The 19,024-nt window shown below is 33.2% G+C and overlaps 3 protein-coding genes across 3 annotated transcripts; 2 read left to right on the top strand and 1 right to left on the bottom strand.

The window, feature by feature from the left end:
* The first annotated feature begins 3,467 nt into the window (after positions 1–3,467).
* Positions 3,468–4,703, top strand: LOC124921132 (chaperonin-like RbcX protein 2, chloroplastic). Its single transcript, XM_047461749.1, has 5 exons — positions 3,468–3,873; positions 3,952–4,043; positions 4,125–4,182; positions 4,257–4,322; positions 4,413–4,703. The coding sequence occupies exons 1-5, from the start codon at positions 3,580–3,582 to the stop codon at positions 4,533–4,535; spliced, it is 633 nt and encodes a 210-aa protein (XP_047317705.1). The 5' UTR covers positions 3,468–3,579; the 3' UTR covers positions 4,536–4,703.
* A 1,447-nt stretch (positions 4,704–6,150) lies between these two features.
* LOC124921267 (GTPase Der) lies at positions 6,151–11,476 on the top strand. Its single transcript, XM_047461898.1, has 12 exons — positions 6,151–6,626; positions 7,027–7,091; positions 7,185–7,268; positions 7,423–7,716; positions 7,972–8,111; positions 8,189–8,276; positions 9,008–9,190; positions 10,112–10,273; positions 10,370–10,563; positions 10,691–10,841; positions 10,971–11,124; positions 11,217–11,476. The coding sequence occupies exons 1-12, from the start codon at positions 6,257–6,259 to the stop codon at positions 11,312–11,314; spliced, it is 1,983 nt and encodes a 660-aa protein (XP_047317854.1). The 5' UTR covers positions 6,151–6,256; the 3' UTR covers positions 11,315–11,476.
* Positions 11,477–12,557: 1,081 nt separating this feature from the next.
* On the bottom strand, positions 12,558–18,085 carry LOC124921268 (polyadenylate-binding protein RBP47B'-like). Its single transcript, XM_047461899.1, has 8 exons — positions 17,777–18,085; positions 16,985–17,468; positions 16,655–16,710; positions 16,453–16,583; positions 16,272–16,368; positions 13,396–13,560; positions 13,095–13,192; positions 12,558–13,010 (listed from the first exon to the last, which is right to left on the bottom strand). Exons 1-8 carry the CDS (start codon positions 17,990–17,992, stop codon positions 12,920–12,922), a joined length of 1,338 nt encoding a protein of 445 aa, XP_047317855.1. The 5' UTR covers positions 17,993–18,085; the 3' UTR covers positions 12,558–12,919.
* Positions 18,086–19,024: the final 939 nt, after the last annotated feature.

The following is a 19,024-nucleotide window of genomic DNA, read 5'->3' on the forward strand; positions in this document are numbered from 1 at the left end:
CAAGCTTGTATGAGATTAACAAGCTCAAAAAAGAGTTGTCTGAAAAATTTTCAATGAAAGATTTGGGTGCTACAAAAAAAATTACTAGGATGAGAATTTTTCAGGGATGAAGTGATTATTAAGGGTTTACAAAAACTAGACAAAATTCTAGAGAGATAAAGTGTGAGACAAAAACTATGTATTTCTTTTTTTTTCATAGTGAAATCTGGTGGCGGCTGATGTGGACGTAGCTCAATTTGAGTGAACCGCTATAAATATGTGTCTTTTTGTGTTCTTATTTTTACGTTTTTACATATCGTTTCAAGGAGGTCAGATTTGGGAGATACAAATTCTAACATCTCACTCATAACGTTTTTAATGGATGATCATGGTGGTGAAGTGTTATACTAGTTTTTCTTTAAAAAAAATTATAAAAGATTATTAGAAGAGTATTTTATTTTTGCAATTGTTATTAAATAGTGGTTAAAAATAAACACAAAATATAATCATGTGTCTCTCTAATTATTAATTTAGTTCTCTAATTATTAATTTAGTTGGATTATGATTTGAGATGATTATGATTTTATTTACCCTTAGATTTGACCCTTTTGTGAATGTTTGATATTTGGATGTGCAATTGCTCAATCCCCGCACTCAAAACTCAAAGAAGGGCGTGGTGGGTTATCCCAATTGTATTTTAATAGTAAGGAATGATCGTCTCTCCTTTTAAAGTGTCCGTCCTATGTTCTCATCCCCAATTATGATATTGAAGAATTTTGGATACATATTCGGTTACGACTAAGGTGAAAAAAATTATCGATATTAAAGGTATATCGAAAATACTGTACCACAATATATCGAAAATATCGAATTTTAAGGTATACCGAAAAAAATGTAAGGTATGATATCGATACCGAAATTATTGGTACGGTAAAAGTATGTGATTTTTAAAATTTTGGTATATCGAGATATATCGAAATACTGAAATAGTATTTATAAGTTAAAATATATATATAATACTTATAAAGAAATAATTGAATAGATTTGATATTAATTTAATTATAAAAATATAATTTTTAAATAATATTAAAATATAATTATATTGTATTATTCAATATATGAAATTCCTACCTTAACGATTAGATTGATTTTTTTTAAGTTAATATGTTTTTTATGTATCAAAGGTATATTACCGATACCGTATTGAAATCAAAGTAAGGTAAATGTATTGATTTTTTGTATACCGAAATTAAGGTATATCGAAATCAAAGTAAAGTAAAGGTATGAATATTTTGCATACCAAAATTTTCGGTAAGTTATAAGATATATATAAAAAATTAAGGTATACCGTACCGACCTACCTCTAGTTAGGACTAGAGAATGAGTTCAATTATTCGATTTATTTACTAAGAACCCTAGTTGTTTATCTTAAGACGATCTCTACTTATGAAAATATATTGTACTAAAAAGTGTGGCACATTTCTTATCTTTAATTATTTCTCCTTAAATACTTAATTCTATCACTAGTGAGATTATTTATGTACCAGTTATAGGTTCCTCCAGGCTTGGACCCATGCACCCAAACTCAGCCCAAGGTTGAGCCCCTTTGCCCTTGGGTTTGGTCCTGGTCTGGGTGTAGATCACTATCCATGCGCGCTTGAGTCAACAAGGGCTTTGACTGCACCCTGATATTAGCCCTTTCATCTCTTCCTTGCACTTGTGCTTGCCTCTGCTGGTCTTTCGCGCCACATTTTTTAAGCGAGATTTTTACTTTTATTTTTTTAATTCATGTTACACAAATTAAATACAATATTAATACTACGTACATATCTTCATCAAACTTATTTATTTAATTGTTTTATTTATTTATATAATTTAATTTGATTTAAAATAGTCCATTTTAATTATAAGATATAACTTTTAAACTAATTATTTATTTTAATCTCGTGTAAATATAATAAAAATTTAACCAAAATTAATATTTTGGTTCATAATTATTTGAAAATTATAAATTAATGGACAAAATATGAGTTTATAAAAAAGTTGTTCTTATTTTTCCCTTAGCTCAATATTTTCCCTTGTTGGTTCAATGCATAATTTGAAATGAGATCAAATGATCAAATTAATGCTTGCCTATTTATTTGTTTTTATAAATTGTATTGATTTATTTTAGAAAAATGATTTTAATAATTAATCGTACAGGAGGATTCCGCTAAGCATTTATTTCAATTCATCTAAGCATTTATGCCATACACTTAATTTAGAAATAAGTCATTTAATTCTTAAGATCTAGTCATTTTGATTTGTATTTGATCTATTAATAAAGAAATATTTCTTGTTTTTATTAGAGAATCATAATTTGATTTACATATATTTTTTTACAAGAATAATCCTCTCTTCTACAAAAAAAAGAAAAAATTAAGAAAAAAAAGATACAAGTTTTTGAGTTAATAAGAAAATACATAAACCAAAATAAAAACAACTCAAAATGATATACTTGAAAGTCTTAATTGATCTACTAGTCCTTCTAAAATCGACTTGGAGCCGTGATTTCTTTTCTCGCTTCGTCATCCTGTGTAGCGATTTCTGTTTTTCTACTTTGAAACGAGTGAAAGTCATAGTTTTTAGTTTGGTCGATTTCTACGCATGATCAGGTATATAAGGAGACAAATCAACTGACCACTTCCCCCAAATTTCATAAAGAAAAAAAAAGTATATAGTTTTAGCTATATATTTAGCATCCAGGGTATCAAATTGTAGGGTATCAAATTGTAGTAAAATTTGTCATAAGTTTTCTTCTTTTGACTACATGAACTACACAAGTTCAATTGGAAACAGGCAAAATTAGTTTTTTTTTAACTTTCATTTTTATAAAGTTAATAAGAATTTGAGAAGTCACGGTTATAGTCTCTATGGAAACATTTAAAGTTGAAGTGGAGTTGAATTTGAACGAACAAATATTATTAAATTTATTAATATATAATAATTAAAGTATATTTTAAAATATTATTTTATCAACACTCCAATCAGATATTTAAAAAAAGATTAAATAAAAAAATTAAAAAAAAAAACAGTATGAACATTCTTTTTTTTCTCAAAGAAAATTGTCAGTTCACAGCTGAGAAAACCAGCTAAATTTGGAATTGAATAGCCGGCCAGAGAAGCCCAGTCAAACTTTTTGTTTGAAAAATAAAACATTATTGACTTACATTTGTTATTTGACTTGTGATTAATCTCAATTTATAGATTTGATTTTCTTTTATTTAAATAATATTCAGATTAATAAGAATATTTAACGAGATTCTGTGTACACCATCAAAAAATGATAAAAAATTAAAATAATATAAATATTGTGTCGTGGATCTTAATTTTGGACCTCAGAATATTGTCTGGTGGGTGACCAAACAAAAAAAATGAATGTTCTCCATTTTACAATAGAACTTTAAAATTGCAAAATTCTCTTGTTATTCATTCATTCACATTTCACCTCTCCTTCCTTCCTTCTCTTAAATTGTTGAAAAATCTTTCTCAAATTAAGTTCTAAAATCTTTTTTTGGTGTGGGCATCTTTCTCGAATTCATTTCACTCAGATAGATCATCATGTCGGGAGGTTTAACGATGGTGGATTATTCTCACATGACTCGACCTTGTTTGTGTTTGGATATTGTTCTCCCTTCTTACATGTCTTTGAACAAGAACTTGATCAAGTTGTCTCCTTCAATGGAACTAAGCAGTTCTTTTCTCCTCGATTCAAGCTATCGAAAGCTTCAATACTCGACCAAATCAACGAGGAATACAACTACCAGGAACCGCAGGAGGAGGATACATCCCGGTCTTAAGATTGTCGGCGAAGTGGCTGGCCAGTACGAGGATGGTTTTGAGGATGTCAAAACGGTATATTAACTAACTTTTGTTTAATAAGGTGTAAAATTAATCTCAAATTTATTATTAATGTACTAATTTAATTTGCAGCAATTAGTGAACTATTTCACATATAAAGCAGTAAGGACTGTTTTACATCAACTTTATGAGATGAATCCTACAAAATATAGGTGGTTATATGAGTAAGTGATTCTTTTTATTTATGCTCAATTTTAATATCTCATATTCTAGTTCAAATCATTAATTAATTGATCATCTTTCAGCTTTGTTGTTTTAAACAAGCCAGATGATGGTAAGCGATTTATTCGCACTCTTGTTAAGGTACTAATCGATTACTTTCTTTTCGGATAAAACAAGTTAAACTTAATTCTAATGGTAATTTTTTAATTCGACAGGAGAACCAGGATCTTGCAGAAAGAGTGATGGTGACACGACTTCATTTATACGGGCAATGGGTTAAGGTACTTTTGTTCATTTGATTTGGTCTGTGACTCGTGGTGATCATATATATGGATTGTTTGTTTATTATCTTTTGTTGTTGTTGTTCGTAGAAATGTGATCATGCACAAATATATCAGTTGATATCGGATGAGAACCTGGAGTTGATGCGCGAACGCCTCATGGAGACCGTGGTTTGGCCTTCCGATGACACGAACTCGGAGATGGTCAGCTAAAGGATTGGGAATTAATTAGTTGGTTTCTTATTTGGGATTGGTTTTCACATTTAAGGTCTTTTGCATGTGTTGTTCATGGCATAGTATTTATACATATAGAATTTAGTTAAAGGTTTTAACTTTCATTATTATTTCCCTACAAGTAATAAAACTCCTATTGGGACTGTATATAATATATATATGAATTGCCATGGGGTACAATTAAGTTTAAAACAAATTTTTTTTCAATATTAACTCAAATTCATGATGCTATGACATGACAAAGGGTTTTGGTTTCCAAAATTTAGATCGAAATTAAAGGTGGTGTTATACTTAGAGATATAGGCTAGTCAAATTAAATTCAATTGGTATAACAATTAATAATAACTTTAAAATAGGCCAAAAATACAATGAAACCTCAAATTAGTGTTTGAGTTTGTTTAATTAGCTCAATAGTAGAAGACAATGTAGTGAGTGGTGACCATAATTAAGATAATGAATTCTATTTTTTATTAGCATTTTAAAACAATAATTAATTAAATTTATATAAAAAATAATAATCTAAAGCATATATATTAAGAGAAATTCCATGAGGATGACTCATTTGGTTAAAAAGTTGTTAAATTTGTTAATATATATTAATTATATAACATAATTTCATTTAAATTATAATAGAATGAGATGTATAATTTTTTTAAAACCTGTATGACCCTCCTACCATATCAGGGAGAACCATGGTCCACAGGTCCACAGTAAACCTTTCTTTCTTAATGAAAAAAAAAATTGAGAAGAAAATAGTTAGAATATTCCTTAAAAGAGTATCGACCGAGACTACACAAATGCTATACAGGACTTGTAGCAATAAACTGTATTGATCCTACACTAAGCGGTCAAAAATTAATTACCAAAATTTAGGGTATCTTCTCGATTGGTCCAATACCTTATGATATACAATTGACTGAATTTTAATGACCACTATTCTATAGATAGCATAGAGCTCTTACACAACACTTAATAGGCTAGTTTCACTATATCGACTTTCTTTCACGTGGGAGAAGTTGAATCGGAATCTAAATAACTCTTTTTCCTTCGCCCTTTTGAATCTATCTATTTCGGCTATAGAGCAAGTGAAGATAGTTGTCACTTAAGACTTGGAGTTCGAAGTGGCATGGATATAATGAGCTATTCCTCTCTTCCTTTATAAAAAAAAATAAGGCAATTGCCCAATAATTCTTATGTCTTGATTTTAATACTTCTATTTAAATCTAATCTAATATGAATCCCGATCTTAAAATATAATCTACTTCTTAGTTTTCTGACAACGATAACATATGCATATTATGTATTCCAAATCCAATTAAAATTCAATATAACATTTATGTCTCATATCAAATGTATTGAATTATTTTTTTTAAAATTCAAAAAGATTAAAATACTTTGAATCATATAACTATAATTCGATACACTTAGTTTTACTTATTGATCCATGAATAATTAAGTAAATTTATAAATTTTTATTTATTCAAACTCAAAAAGAAAAGTAGTAAGGTTAAAAATTCTCAAATAATAATAGTTCGAGGGTAAAAACAAACTTCTTTCCCAGAAGAAAAATCCTCTCTCCACTGTCTCTAACACTATCTCACATTCGTTTTGAAGAAGAGGATAAACCTCAGTCTGGGTTCAAGCTCCATTCTTCAGAGGTAAAAATACCATCTTTAGCGATTCTTTATCCTTTCAGAACCATGTCCTCCATTGACCTATTCTCTTCTCCACTACCCAAATCATTCTCTCGTTCGTCCTCCACTCCTCGCTTCCATTTATCCTCTCTTCCCTTTTTCTCTCTCCCCTCCTCCTCTTTTGCTTCATACAATATCACTTCCCTCTCCCGCCCTCCGAAGGTCTCCTGTCTTTGTTCCCGGAATACCGAGACTACTTTCCCCGTTGAAGACGAAGATGATTTCGTGACGCAAGATTTTCCAGTAGATGTTCAGGAAGACGAATATTCCGATTTGGAGGAAGAAGATGGAGAATTTGATGTGGAAATGCTGGAAAAAGAAGCCATTGACATTGCTCGAGAGTACTCCGCTTCGCTATCTCGAGAACTAAGACTTGGTGCGTCCGCATGTGTTTAGTATATACATTACGTTTTTTTTTTTTTTTCAATTTCCTTGCTGATTGCTTTGATTTCTACATGGGTATCCTTTATTATGGTATAACATCTAAGTTAGCTTGTAAGTAGATTCTGTATTATGAAGAATATAGGAAAACAGTCGTATTAATGCAAGACCTGGGCTAAAATGACTGTCCCTTTACAAATAGAGCAATAATACTTCAATTAATCCCACCTTGGTATTATTTGATTTCGTGTCTAACTTGTTGTACCTGTTAGATTAGGCTGGAGATTAATGTGATAAATTGATTGCATGTTACCTAAACTTATAATTCACTTATTGTTGATTTTTGTCCTAAATCTTTACTGCTTTGCACCTTGAACTACTGCCAATGATTTCAGAGGACGAAGTCAATCCTCAGAAGCAAATTCATGGAAAGCAGAAGAGTAAAAGTTCTAGTAGATACGTGGGTGATCTTCACTTTCTGGAAGTTTCTTCAATTTTATACTCAAACTCTTTCTTTTATTTAAGTATAAGTGGTTAATTTATCCATTTGCAGATTCCTGACAACGTTCTTCCAAAGGTGGCCATTGTCGGAAGGCCAAATGTTGGCAAATCAGCAATGTTTAACCGCTTAGTAGGGGTATGTTGGACCTCTTATTCTCTTTCATTAGAGGGATGCCATGTTCATTAGAGCAGAATCGTATATTTTTTGTCATTTAGCCCCAATATATGTCAATCTGTCTGAAAGTCTACTGTTTTTCTCTTCTTTTTATACCAAAGCTTCAACCTTTCAGGGTAATAAAGCAATTGTGGTAGATGAACCAGGAGTGACTAGAGATCGCCTGTATGGTAGGGCCTTCTGGGGTGACCGTGAATTCATGGTAGTGGATACAGGTGGAGTTATGACAATTTCCAAGTCGCGTGATGAAGTGATGGAAGAGTTAGCTATCTCAACTACTATTGGGATGGAAGGGATTCCACTTGCCTCAAGAGAGGCAGCTATTGCAAGGATGCCCTCAATGATTGAAAAACAAGCTACTCTTGCTGTGGAAGAGTCGTCTGTTATTATGTTCCTTGTTGATGGACAGGTACAGACTTTCTTATCATCAATTTATCATTTTGTGGTGATTTACCATTTTATTTTTCATTTTGAGGTTGAATGGATGAGAAAAGTCAGTATTTTTCAAAGTGGTTAAATTGCGGATTATTCCAGAGAACCAGGAACTTGAAAGGAAGTATGCGATATATTTTGGTGGATAGCATGTAGTACTTCTATTTCACCTATGTAGTCAAGTACTTTGAAACCTGACTATATGAGGGATTCTTATCTTAATCTCTGGCAGTCAGGTCCAACTGCAGCTGACAAGGAAATAGCTGACTGGCTGAGAAAATACCACTCAAAGAAACATGTTATCATGGCAGTGAACAAGTGTGAATCTCCTCGCAAAGGGATCATGCAATCCTTAGAATTTTGGAGTCTTGGGTGAGCTTATTGTTTCCTTTTTACAAGTGGCTTTTTTCTTTACATCAACAACTCAATTTTGGTGAGCTTTGGTCCAGATTTCAGCCCTTTCCCGTATCTGCTATTTCGGGGACAGGAACTGGAGAGCTTCTTGACCTAGTTTGTTCGGCTATGCAAAAAGTTGAGGTAGTTATGATTAACATATCATTTACTGTCTCATCTACTTCAGAGTTGTGGCTAACTCATGTTTTTAGTGGAATATCTATTCGTCTTCTCCATATTGATGAATTACTGTTCTGTCTGGGTAAAGATAGCTTGGTAGAGGTGTTACACTTCTAAAAGGTATGGCATATTGAAACAAATCCTGCATGCAAGGAGGCATTTTTATGACATTTTTTTTAAAGAAATTGTGATACTGCATAGAGATTAGGGTTCCGAAGTAATCTCACGCCAACATACAACTGTCAAATTAATAATATTAGTTTTATTATATTTAAGTATTTTTATTTATTATTCTAGTTAGTTAGTTAGGATTACACTATTATACATAGGAGGCTTATGATATAATTTTGATTATTGAATGAAATTATGAAAGGTTCTAGACATCTATTTCTCTTGGCTTCTCACCCCTTTTCTTGAATTGCTTAAATCCTTGAGTTTGAACTCTATCAAATTGTTATCCTAGAATGGTATCCTTACAAAAAATAATCCCCTTCCACAGTTTGAGGAAATTCATGTGTTTAGCAACTTCGAAAATTTTAGAGCACTATTGATCAAAACCTGCTAGTCCTGAGTGAAGGTTATCTTAATACATTCAAGTAACTTAATGTATATCATGTATGATTATGATGTAACTGTTCATGGCTTTATCTGTTTATGGTGATATACCTTATCTAAATCATCTGCTTTGTATATAGGTTTCGGAGGATCTTCAAGATGAACAGGAGTATATTCCCTCAATTGCTATTGTTGGCAGGCCGAATGTTGGCAAAAGTAGTATTTTGAATGCTTTAGTTGGTGAAGACAGAACAATTGTTAGTCCAGTCAGTGGTACCACTCGTGATGCTATTGACACAGAATTCACTGGAGAAGATGGTCAGGTATATTTTACTTTTCAAACTTTTCAAATGTAAAGCCCATTCTTTTTATGTTTTGTTTATTGTTCTACTAAGATGCTATTCTATATGATTAACATCAAATTCTGGGACCTAGAAACATAGTGATTATGCTGTGTCAGGATGTTTAAAGCTTCTAGGAGTTTGGTAATTGTTCATAAAATTGACACTTACTAATTGTTTGTAAAAATAAAGACTTTTAACACTAAGGATTAACAAAATTATACATAGTTGAACACATTCCTATATAGTTACTTAATATAATTCTAATTGCAAATTAGGGGATTTTGGTGCAAGACTTGTATGAACTTCAGATTTCCCCACCTAAGATCTAGTTTTGCAGTGATCGTGTAAGTTTCTCTGAAATTTAGGTACATCTGGAAGTTGCTCTGAAGTATTTTCAATGAAAATAGACAGCTAATTGCTGCTGTGAAAGTGGAAAACTTAGAAATTGAACATTACTATGCAATTTGGAAATATTTTGGAATGGGAAATGGGGTTGAAAATGAACATTACTATCCAACCCAACCTCACCTCACCTCCAATAAGCTCTCATATAAATCAATGTCATCTGTAATTATTGTTTTTCAAATTGAAATTAAATTATTTACATGCAAAAGGAGTAGCTCAAATGAGATCCTCTAAAACTGTTTTCAAATGGATCAGTACATCTGTCAACTTTGTTGTGCATTGGTTGTTTCATTTCTATGGTCAACACGATCTTTGTGTTTACCGTAGCTTTTAAGTTTTAATAAAGTTTTTCTTTTCAGAAGACAAAAAGGTATATATATGTATGTAATATATTGGCCCTGTAACTATTATTCATTTTGAATCAGGTGGTTGTTTTCCACTTTGTGTTTGATTCCTCTTTTCTTACTAAGACTCGTCCTCTATTATTATGGACAGAAATTTAAACTAATTGATACTGCTGGGATCCGAAAGAAGGCAACAGTAGCTTCGTCTGGCAGTACAACTGAGGGTTTATCTGTTAATCGGGCTTTTCGTGCAATTCGCCGTTCTGATGTCGTCGCTCTTGTTATTGAAGCTATGGCCTGCATTACAGAACAGGTAATGTGTGCATAATTAACCTAAAGATCATGATTTTTTGTTTCTCTTAGTTAGATTTACAGGTAAAGGGTTTATTCTTCTTCCTGAATATTGTAGGATTGCAGGATTGCTCAACAGATAGAAAGAGAAGGGAAAGGGTGTCTGATTGTAGTGAACAAGTGGGATACAATTCCAAATAAAAACCAGCAAAGTGCTACTTACTATGAACAAGACGTGAGGGAAAAGCTCAGAGATCTCAATTGGGCACCTATAGTTTACTCAACGGCAATAGCTGGTCACAGTGTTGACAGGTTAGTTTACTCAATGGTTGGCTGGACATATGTTAAAAGAAAAAGGAACTCCCAGGTGTTATTTTGAAATCTGATTGATTTGAAAATAAATTCTGGGTTTCTTTCTAAATAATGTTGCTTGCTACAGGATCATTGTTGCTGCTAGTACTGTTGAAAAGGAGAGGGCAAAGAGACTGGGCACATCGATACTGAATCAAGTACTGCAGGAGGCTCTAGCTTTTAAATCCCCACCAAGGACCCGGGGTGGCAAGAGAGGCCGAGTTTATTACTGCACTCAGGTATGAGTTAATGGTGAAAATTGCACTTCTTCATAAATCATCTGGCATTGGCATTTGCTCTTTAATTGGGTATTATTATCTCATTTATTTCTTGAACTCGAGGCTTACCAATCAGTGAGACTTTTTCAGGCAGCTATTAGGCCGCCAACATTTGTTTTCTTTGTGAACGACGCAAATCTTTTTCCTGAGCCATACCGACGTTACATGGAGAAACAATTGAGAACTGATGCAGGATTCTCTGGGACACCAATCCGTCTCCTTTGGCGAAGCAGAAGAAAATCTGGTTTTAATTTCATGATTAGTTGTTCTTTTCTATTATACCTAATAACAACTTTTCAAAGTAGACTCATCATGCTATTGTTGAATCATTTTCAGAGAGGTCTTCAACAAAAGCTCATGGAAGTATGGAATCAACAAAAATGAAATCAAATCTTAAACTATGCAAAAAAGTTGTAGATGTTGTTGACCCATAAAGTGACCCTCTTCCCAGATTGAGATTTCAACCTTTGGGCTGGCTCTACTTTGATCTTAAAGTCAGCAAGGAAATGAGAAAAATGAAATTATATAGGAACAAGTTATTCTAATATTGTATCATTAATAGATACCATTTATTTATAGGCAAAGTATTAGTTTAATCTCTCAGCGTTCATGGAAACTAGTAATGTGCTTCAAAATCTTTCTTGATTAATTTTTAAAGATACTTTCATAAAAATTGTAAAGAATGTTTCACCAAATCACCCATATTCTCCATACCTTTTTCTAAATTGAGTACAATCCTTTTGACTGCTACTATGTTACACCAGTTTTATAAACTCAAACCAAAACCAAAACCAACTGCAAATTAATTATTATGTCTTTCTTATCAAGATAAACGTAAAAAATCATTGGTTGATGAACATGCTAAATTGATTTTGGTTTGCATTTCTGATTAATTTGTTTTAAAATGGAACTTATAGCATTTACATAATTAAATATACTTTACACCAACTAAAGACAATGTGTTAAAATGAAACTTATCGAATTTACATAATTAAATATACTTTACATGTGTTAAAATGGAACTTATCGAATTTACATAATTAAATATATTTTACACCAACTAAAGACTAAAATTTGTGTCTTAAAACACATGCAAAGTTCAACCATTCACAAAAGATTCTGTTAAGCTTGGAACAATAACCGAACCTTTCGAGTTCTTTAATTCAAAAAACGGGTTCTTGATAGATGGGACCGACGGTGGAATTCAATACTCAAGCGCAACGGATATAGAGTGAGAAGAGAATTCGAGATTAAGGAGAGAAGAACCGAAGGTGAGAAGAGAAATACTACTAGAATACACCTAGTAGTACAAGATAGGGGTCCAAGACCGAGAGAATAACTTAGAGTAACAACTTTCACAAGCTTCAATTCATAAGCCAAAAAGTGGGGTAGACATCAGCATTTAAAGCGGCTGAATTACCCAAGAGTAGTCGGTTACAAACTTGTTACAACAACTTGTAGAAATAACAGAATTCGATTTAAGAGAAATAAGAGAGAAATGAAACAAAACAGAATTATTCAACAACAAACATAAACCGGCCCAAGTGTTCCATAGGACCGAGAGTGGTGCACTTTCTTATTCGTGGATCGTAACAGATTCCCACAAATATCTAGATAAATATTTGTATATATGTTCATATGCTGCAAGAATAAAATTGAGAGAGGAGAATAGCAGTCTCTTAGGCAACAATAGATAATGAAATTACAAATGTGTTCTCTACAACTACTACAAACTAGAAAACTCAAGATAAAAGTGAGAATGAATATATATAAAATAGTGGTGAAAGCAGCCTCCAGCCCACAAAAAATAAACATAAAAAAAAATCCATCTAATCTAATCAATAAAGAAGCAGAAGATAGCAAATTCTCTTTGCAAAGTATGCAGGTGAAGACAATATCCATCTCTAGCTGCACAACAAATCCATTTTCGGCTATTCTATTATTCTTCAACATTCATGCACAAATACCTGTGCAATATAGCTTGTATGAAATCAAGATTCTGGGATCACACACAGCTGATAAATCTAAGCATACACGGTTTAAGATTGTTGTGGCATTGATGAAGTCCTCAGCCACAAGGGCCGGCCTAAAATTGAACTACCATGGACAGCAAGATAAGCAGCATTTAGTCTGCAGAGAAAAGAAAAAGGAAGATTATTTGGCATTGGCAGGCAGGGTTATTCATGGAAATCATTTTAGCGATGTAAATCTTACTTGTTAACGTCAGGTGTAGCCAAAGGGTCATATTCGTCCTTTTGCTCCATAACTGGGATCGCACCAGCCATAGCAGCCATTTCATGTGAGCCATCGACCTGAAAGAAAAAAGGAATCATGGCACCCATAAATTGTAGGCACCAAACACAATGGTTCTCACAGTTGCAATACAATTCAAAGCATTTAGGTTTCACCATTTGTTCATTTGAACTATGAATTCAAAAACTCAAGATCAGGTAATTCTCTAACTCATAAAACTGAACCATTAAAGAAAATAGAAAGAAAATTGTGTACAAAATACCTGTTGCGGGTACTGTGCGTAACCCGAATATAGAGAATAGGCATAGGAATTGGGATCCTGAGACATTCCATAAGCATATGACGCATCATAACCTTGTCCATAACCATAATAAGCACTGCTATATTGATTTGGATCAGCTTGCAGACTCCATGCACCTGATACATCCTGTGGATTTTCAAACACAGCAATTTCTTTAAGGATTTCGTCTCTCATTTATTGTTTACATCACAACAATCTGATAAAGGGGAAAGAATATTAGAGCTATTACATTATGGTGGAAGTGGCAGTTATTGATAGAGTAGTATAAATAGAAATATTGGTTGTAAAAATAGTTATGAAATGAAAATTAGTTGAATTCTGTTGTTAGAGTTTTTACTCTCATCCCCATTGTATTCACTCTAGCCGTTAGGGTTCTATCTCCCTCCATTAATTATTCACTCCTCGTCTCAATATAATTCTTCTATCAATTATGTTTCTCTGTTCAAGATTTATACATAATTCTAGTTATAGGTATATCATTGGTATCAGAGCATCGTTCTTGGATTAATACCGTTGAGTTCATTCGAAATTTGAACTGAAAACTACAATTCAAAGGACAATCAAATGTGCATATTCAATCAGAGTAGAAGCAATTGTGAGGTTTGTTAGCCGATCGAAATTTGGAAAGAGCGAACTGCCTATTAATTGCTACAGAATCGGGATTCCGATTATTGATAATTGTTGAATCGATCTGTGATTATCTTCTTCGATTCATTGTTGTGTGAGTATCGTTGAGTAAACAACAGAAGAAGCAGTGAAGAAGACGGAACAGTTAGCGGAAAACAACGTAGGTCGCGCGATCGTGAATAATAAGCAAAATCGCGGTGTTATGATCATTTGACGATATCGCGTCGATCGCGAAAAACTAACCAAGCGGCTGAACTTACCTTCTTCAAACTGGTTCTGAAGATCAATCGGCGTCAGACTGGCCTGACTCCGTTGTAGAAATCCAGTACCAATCGGAATATCAACGACGTGCCTTTCTGTCGATCATAAAGGCTGGAAATCTTCATCCGTAAGAACTGATTCATTGTGAAGTTAATGTCACCAGGTTTGCAATTAAATTTTGTGGAAAGTAATGATTGATTTCGAATAGATGCTTCAGGCAATGGTGAACCATAGCGGAACAAAATATGAGCATATAAACTGTTGTTAGATAGGATATATTGTTGTGTTTCTACTGTGTATCTGCGACTGTTAAGGGCAGAGCTAGAACACAAGATTATTTTGAGAATTTGTGGCCTGAACTTTGAGATTCCTGATTATTGCGTGGAAGTCAGATAAAGTTGGAATTGGTTCGGCTGGAGATGTTATAGGCATCTAATAAGTGTGCTTCTGTTGTTCTGTTGCACTGCTATTGAAAATTCTGCCAGTGACAGTAGTAGAAATAATTATTGTTGCTAGGGAAGAGATAAGCTATTTGAAACAGAAACAGACGGTGCTCTTGTTGAGAGAAGGTCTCTTTTGAAGGGAAAGTGGCCCGAGCTAAATTTGTCAGAAATGGCGGAACTCGAAACGGAAACCGAGCTAAAAGAGATGTGTTTGAAGTTTTAAGAAAGTGATAAAAGATTGAATCGAAATGATAAACTACACGACCGAATGGAAGAAAGGTTGACCTCAATGCAGAAAGTGATTATGCAATTAGAGAAAAATGTTAAGGTGAAACTCTTAAACAATCAAGGGATGTTTTAAAGAAATAAAAAACTATGTTGACGGATTGAAGACCTCAAGTCCAGTTCCTCAAGTGGCTCAACAAACAAGTGTTGATGAAGAAAAAGTGAAGACTGAAATGGAATACGAGACAAAATGCGACGATTTTGGGTTTGGAGAAGAGATATGCGGTACTGCAAAATTGTCAATTATTTCCTTGCAAATCCCAAAATTAGTCTTGGGAACAAGATGCCACTAAAGGTGATTAACGAACAAGAAGTGCAATTGACATACGTTGATACATACGATTGTGATCAAGTTAACCGAGGCATAGCTCAATTTACTTTGACAATTGATGCATTTGAGAGTCTCGAAGACCGAATCTTGGCCAACGACCCTCTGTTTCAATTATGTCTTGATTTAAGACAAAAAGTTGGATACTTTTTGTGGTTTGAAGAACCACCGGATGATAAAAGTTATATTCGAAGAAGTTTTGGTCATAAGTCGTTGATGAGTTGCAGATACTTCCTATGGTTTGAAGAACCACTCGATAGCCTAAAGAAGCAATTCCGGCTATTCATATTGTTCGAAGAACCACTAAATGTTTTAGAATTTCAACGGAACCTTCAACTATTGTCGTTCGCGGACGAACGAAGTGAAGGAGAGGGTAATGATACAAGGGAAATAATATTAGGGCTATTACACTATGGTGGAAATGGCGGTTATTGACAGAGTAGTATAAATAGAATATTGGTTGTTAAGAATAGTTATGAAAGGAAAATTATTTGAATTATGTTGTTAGAGTTTTCACTCTCATCCCCACTATATTCAGGGTTCTATTTCCCTCCATTAACACTCCTTATCTCAATATAATTCTTCAATCCTTTTATCAATTATACTTCTCTATTCAAGATTTATACATAATTCTAGTTATAGATATATCACAATCATGACCACCAATTAACATGATGATGACAAGGTCTTTCTTTTATATGGAAAAAATGAAAACATTTTTTGATGATTGGATTCTTTGGTATTAGATTTGTATTACTTGGGCATACAAATTTGACAAGACATGTCAAGAAAAAAATCACTTTGGATAGATTGTAGATATTATCTAAATATATAAAGAGAGTTCAAACCAAGTCTTCACAAACAGCTTCCTCGCTAGGATACAGAAAAAAAACCTGTTTAGCAGCTGGGCTCCTGCCCCAAGAAAGACGGACAACTTGTAGACCGATGGTGGAACCCTGCATCTTTTGGATAGCCTCTTCAGCAGACATCCTGACAACGTAACATGAGGATGCTTTAAAAGAGGATATCAAAATAAAGGCAGAAAGAATTTGATAGAGAAGAAGCAAATCAAACCTTGTTGTGAACTGCACAAATCCACAGCCTCTAGTTGGTGGGATCTTGACAGAAACAATTTCTCCAAATTGCAAAAAGATTTGTCTCAGTTCCTCCTCTGTAATGTTAACATCAAGATTACCAACGAAAACCTGCAGCAAATGAATAGTTTAGACAAACATAATAACAGAGAGGAGAAAACATACACAATTGTTAGACTTACTGTCGTGTTGTTGACATCAGTATCCACTGGAACTGCCTGTACAGTTGGATTGTAAGCTGCAGGGAACGAATATCATCATGAGTCAGGCCTTGTTTGATGAAGGGTTCTATGGATTATTTCAAATTGGTTTGTTTTCTTCAAAATAAGATTATTTCAAATAAGACCCTACATCAAACAAGCTTTTATGAATATTACTAAGACATTAAAAACCAGATTATTAGAACTCATGTGTATGTTTTGCATGATACCAGTTACCAAGAACGGTTACTCTTCATCAATGAATGGAAAAGATGCAATTATATTCCTAATGAGAAAAAAAGCCTATTTTACCCCTTGTTACTGGATACTGCGGTTGAATCCCAATACTTTTTTTTGGTGTTGCTGCACTAATACGCATGGGCCGAGTTGAACAATAGACGCCATTCATTTCAGTCATTGCACGGATTTTTTCTGCCTCATCTGCAAATTTAACAAAGCCATATCCCTTTGAGCGTCCAGTATTTGGATCAGTTACCACCTTAGCACCTCGAACAGATGGATATGGAACTCGAAATGTCTCTTGCAACATATAATCTGTAACATCCGGTGACAAATCTCCCACGAATATAGAGTGATCAGGGCCAGCATCCATTCGTTTTTCTCCAGACCCAAAGGATGCCCAATTTAACCTGAAGGTTTGCTCAGTTCCAGGCATTTGAGCCCCGTTGTAAGCCTGTAAAACCCTTTCGGCTGCAGTATGTGAGACAAACTCCACAAATCCATAGCCTTCTGGAAGACCAGTCATCTTGTTACGTATTATCTTTATTGAAATAACCTGTTCCATGTGCAAAATGAACTGTCTTGTAAGAGGAGGAGCTATTAACTTCCATAAATATATGGATACAATCTAAAAGCAACGAATTGTTTCACAAAATTCCAACCTGTGCCTATTCAGACATTAATTAACTAGCAAAGTACTGTTGCATCTCATTTCAAATCTTCCAAATGAAGACTAATTGGAAAAGGAGACTGATAAGCAATTATGTATAAGCAAATTGATTATTATAACATTTGGATGAAGTTAAAAGCTAATATGAACAAAAGGGTACAAATATATATAGAGGGGGGAGAGGAATGAAGAACCTCTCCAGAATGAGCAAAGCAACTGTTGAGGTAATTCTCGTCGACCCAGTACTGCAAATCGCCAATCCAGAGGGTCCGGACTTCTTCGAGAGTGGCTGGCTGATGGTACGAAAGCGAATATCCTACGCCTGACATTGCTGCCGAATTAGGATTGTTATAATGAGTCTGAGCCTGCGAACTCATCATCCATTGCTGCTGAAGAGCTTGAGCTTCCATGACCCTCTTTCCCCAGCTCTGTTCTTTTCTACCGTCTAATTTTCTTGGCAATCTGATTTCTGTGTGAATCCCCCAATCCTGCCAGTTAACAATTTCATTTGTTTAGTAGGTCTTGGTTGAGAAGATAGTCTCATTATAGGCTTTCTATCTTATTTTCTTCTTTTTTATTTCAACCAATCCATTTATTTTAATCTAATCTAAAAAATAACTATTTTGTATCTACACAATTAAATAAAAAATTAATACTAAACAATATGATTATTTTCTACAAACAATTTTTAAATGTTCCATTAATTATAAATAATAAGAAAATTCAAATCCAATAGTAGTACATTTAATATTTTTAATATTAACTCTCAAAAAAAAGATGAGATACATGTCAACCAAATATTATGATCATATATTATTGTATTTAGCATCCGTTTGATAAGGAATATTATGTATATAGGTACAAATTATAAAAGTTATTAATTGTAGAGGGTATTAAGGGTTATAGAAGTATTAAGAAGTATAAATTATGTATGTTATATTTTTTTTGTTAAAAATATAAAAAGAATATAAATTATATAATATTTTATTATTTTGTGTTTGGTTGGTTATATAAAAAAAATAGAAAAAAGTATAAAAGATTATTTTACCATTTTATATAAATTATTTTTAATTATTATTTTAATATTTATTTGATGAAGCTTATTGTTTTATTTTGTTTAATTGTATGTAGTGAATAAATTGTAAATAATTATTTATAGTCACTAATTTCTTATATTCTTATTCCCCTTATTCAAATCAATGAATTGTAAACATAGTTTATAGTCACTAGATGAGCTGTGGGATTCCAATTCCAAAAGATAGTTTACAGTCACTAGTTGGGCCTTGGGATTCCAATTCCAAAAGATAGTTTACAGTCACTAGTTGGGCCCTGAGATTCCAATTTCAATAGATGTTGTAGTATAAATCATGAGGATTATGAGAGTTAAACATGCAGAGTCTCCCAAACAAACATCCAAAATGGCTTTGAAGTAAACCTTCTAC

This window comes from Impatiens glandulifera, chromosome 1, assembly GCF_907164915.1.
Source record: "Impatiens glandulifera chromosome 1, dImpGla2.1, whole genome shotgun sequence".
NCBI lineage: Eukaryota > Viridiplantae > Streptophyta > Magnoliopsida > Ericales > Balsaminaceae > Impatiens > Impatiens glandulifera.

Coding starts and splice junctions, on each gene's coding strand:
- LOC124921132 (XM_047461749.1), top strand. CDS start 3,580: ATGTCGGGAGGTTTAACGATGGTGGATTATTCTCACATGACTCGACCT. Junction 4,044..4,124: donor AAATATAGGTGGTTATATGA/GTAAGTGATTCT, acceptor ATCATCTTTCAG/CTTTGTTGTTTTAAACAAGC. Junction 4,323..4,412: donor TATACGGGCAATGGGTTAAG/GTACTTTTGTTC, acceptor TGTTGTTCGTAG/AAATGTGATCATGCACAAAT.
- LOC124921267 (XM_047461898.1), top strand. CDS start 6,257: ATGTCCTCCATTGACCTATTCTCTTCTCCACTACCCAAATCATTCTCT. Junction 7,269..7,422: donor TGTTTAACCGCTTAGTAGGG/GTATGTTGGACC, acceptor TCAACCTTTCAG/GGTAATAAAGCAATTGTGGT. Junction 8,277..9,007: donor CGGCTATGCAAAAAGTTGAG/GTAGTTATGATT, acceptor CTTTGTATATAG/GTTTCGGAGGATCTTCAAGA.
- LOC124921268 (XM_047461899.1), bottom strand. CDS start 17,992: ATGGAAGCTCAAGCTCTTCAGCAGCAATGGATGATGAGTTCGCAGGCT. Junction 13,561..16,271: donor GGAGCCCAGCTGCTAAACAG/GTTTTTTTTCTG, acceptor GAAAATCCACAG/GATGTATCAGGTGCATGGAG. Junction 13,193..13,395: donor ACGCACAGTACCCGCAACAG/GTATTTTGTACA, acceptor TTTTTCTTTCAG/GTCGATGGCTCACATGAAAT.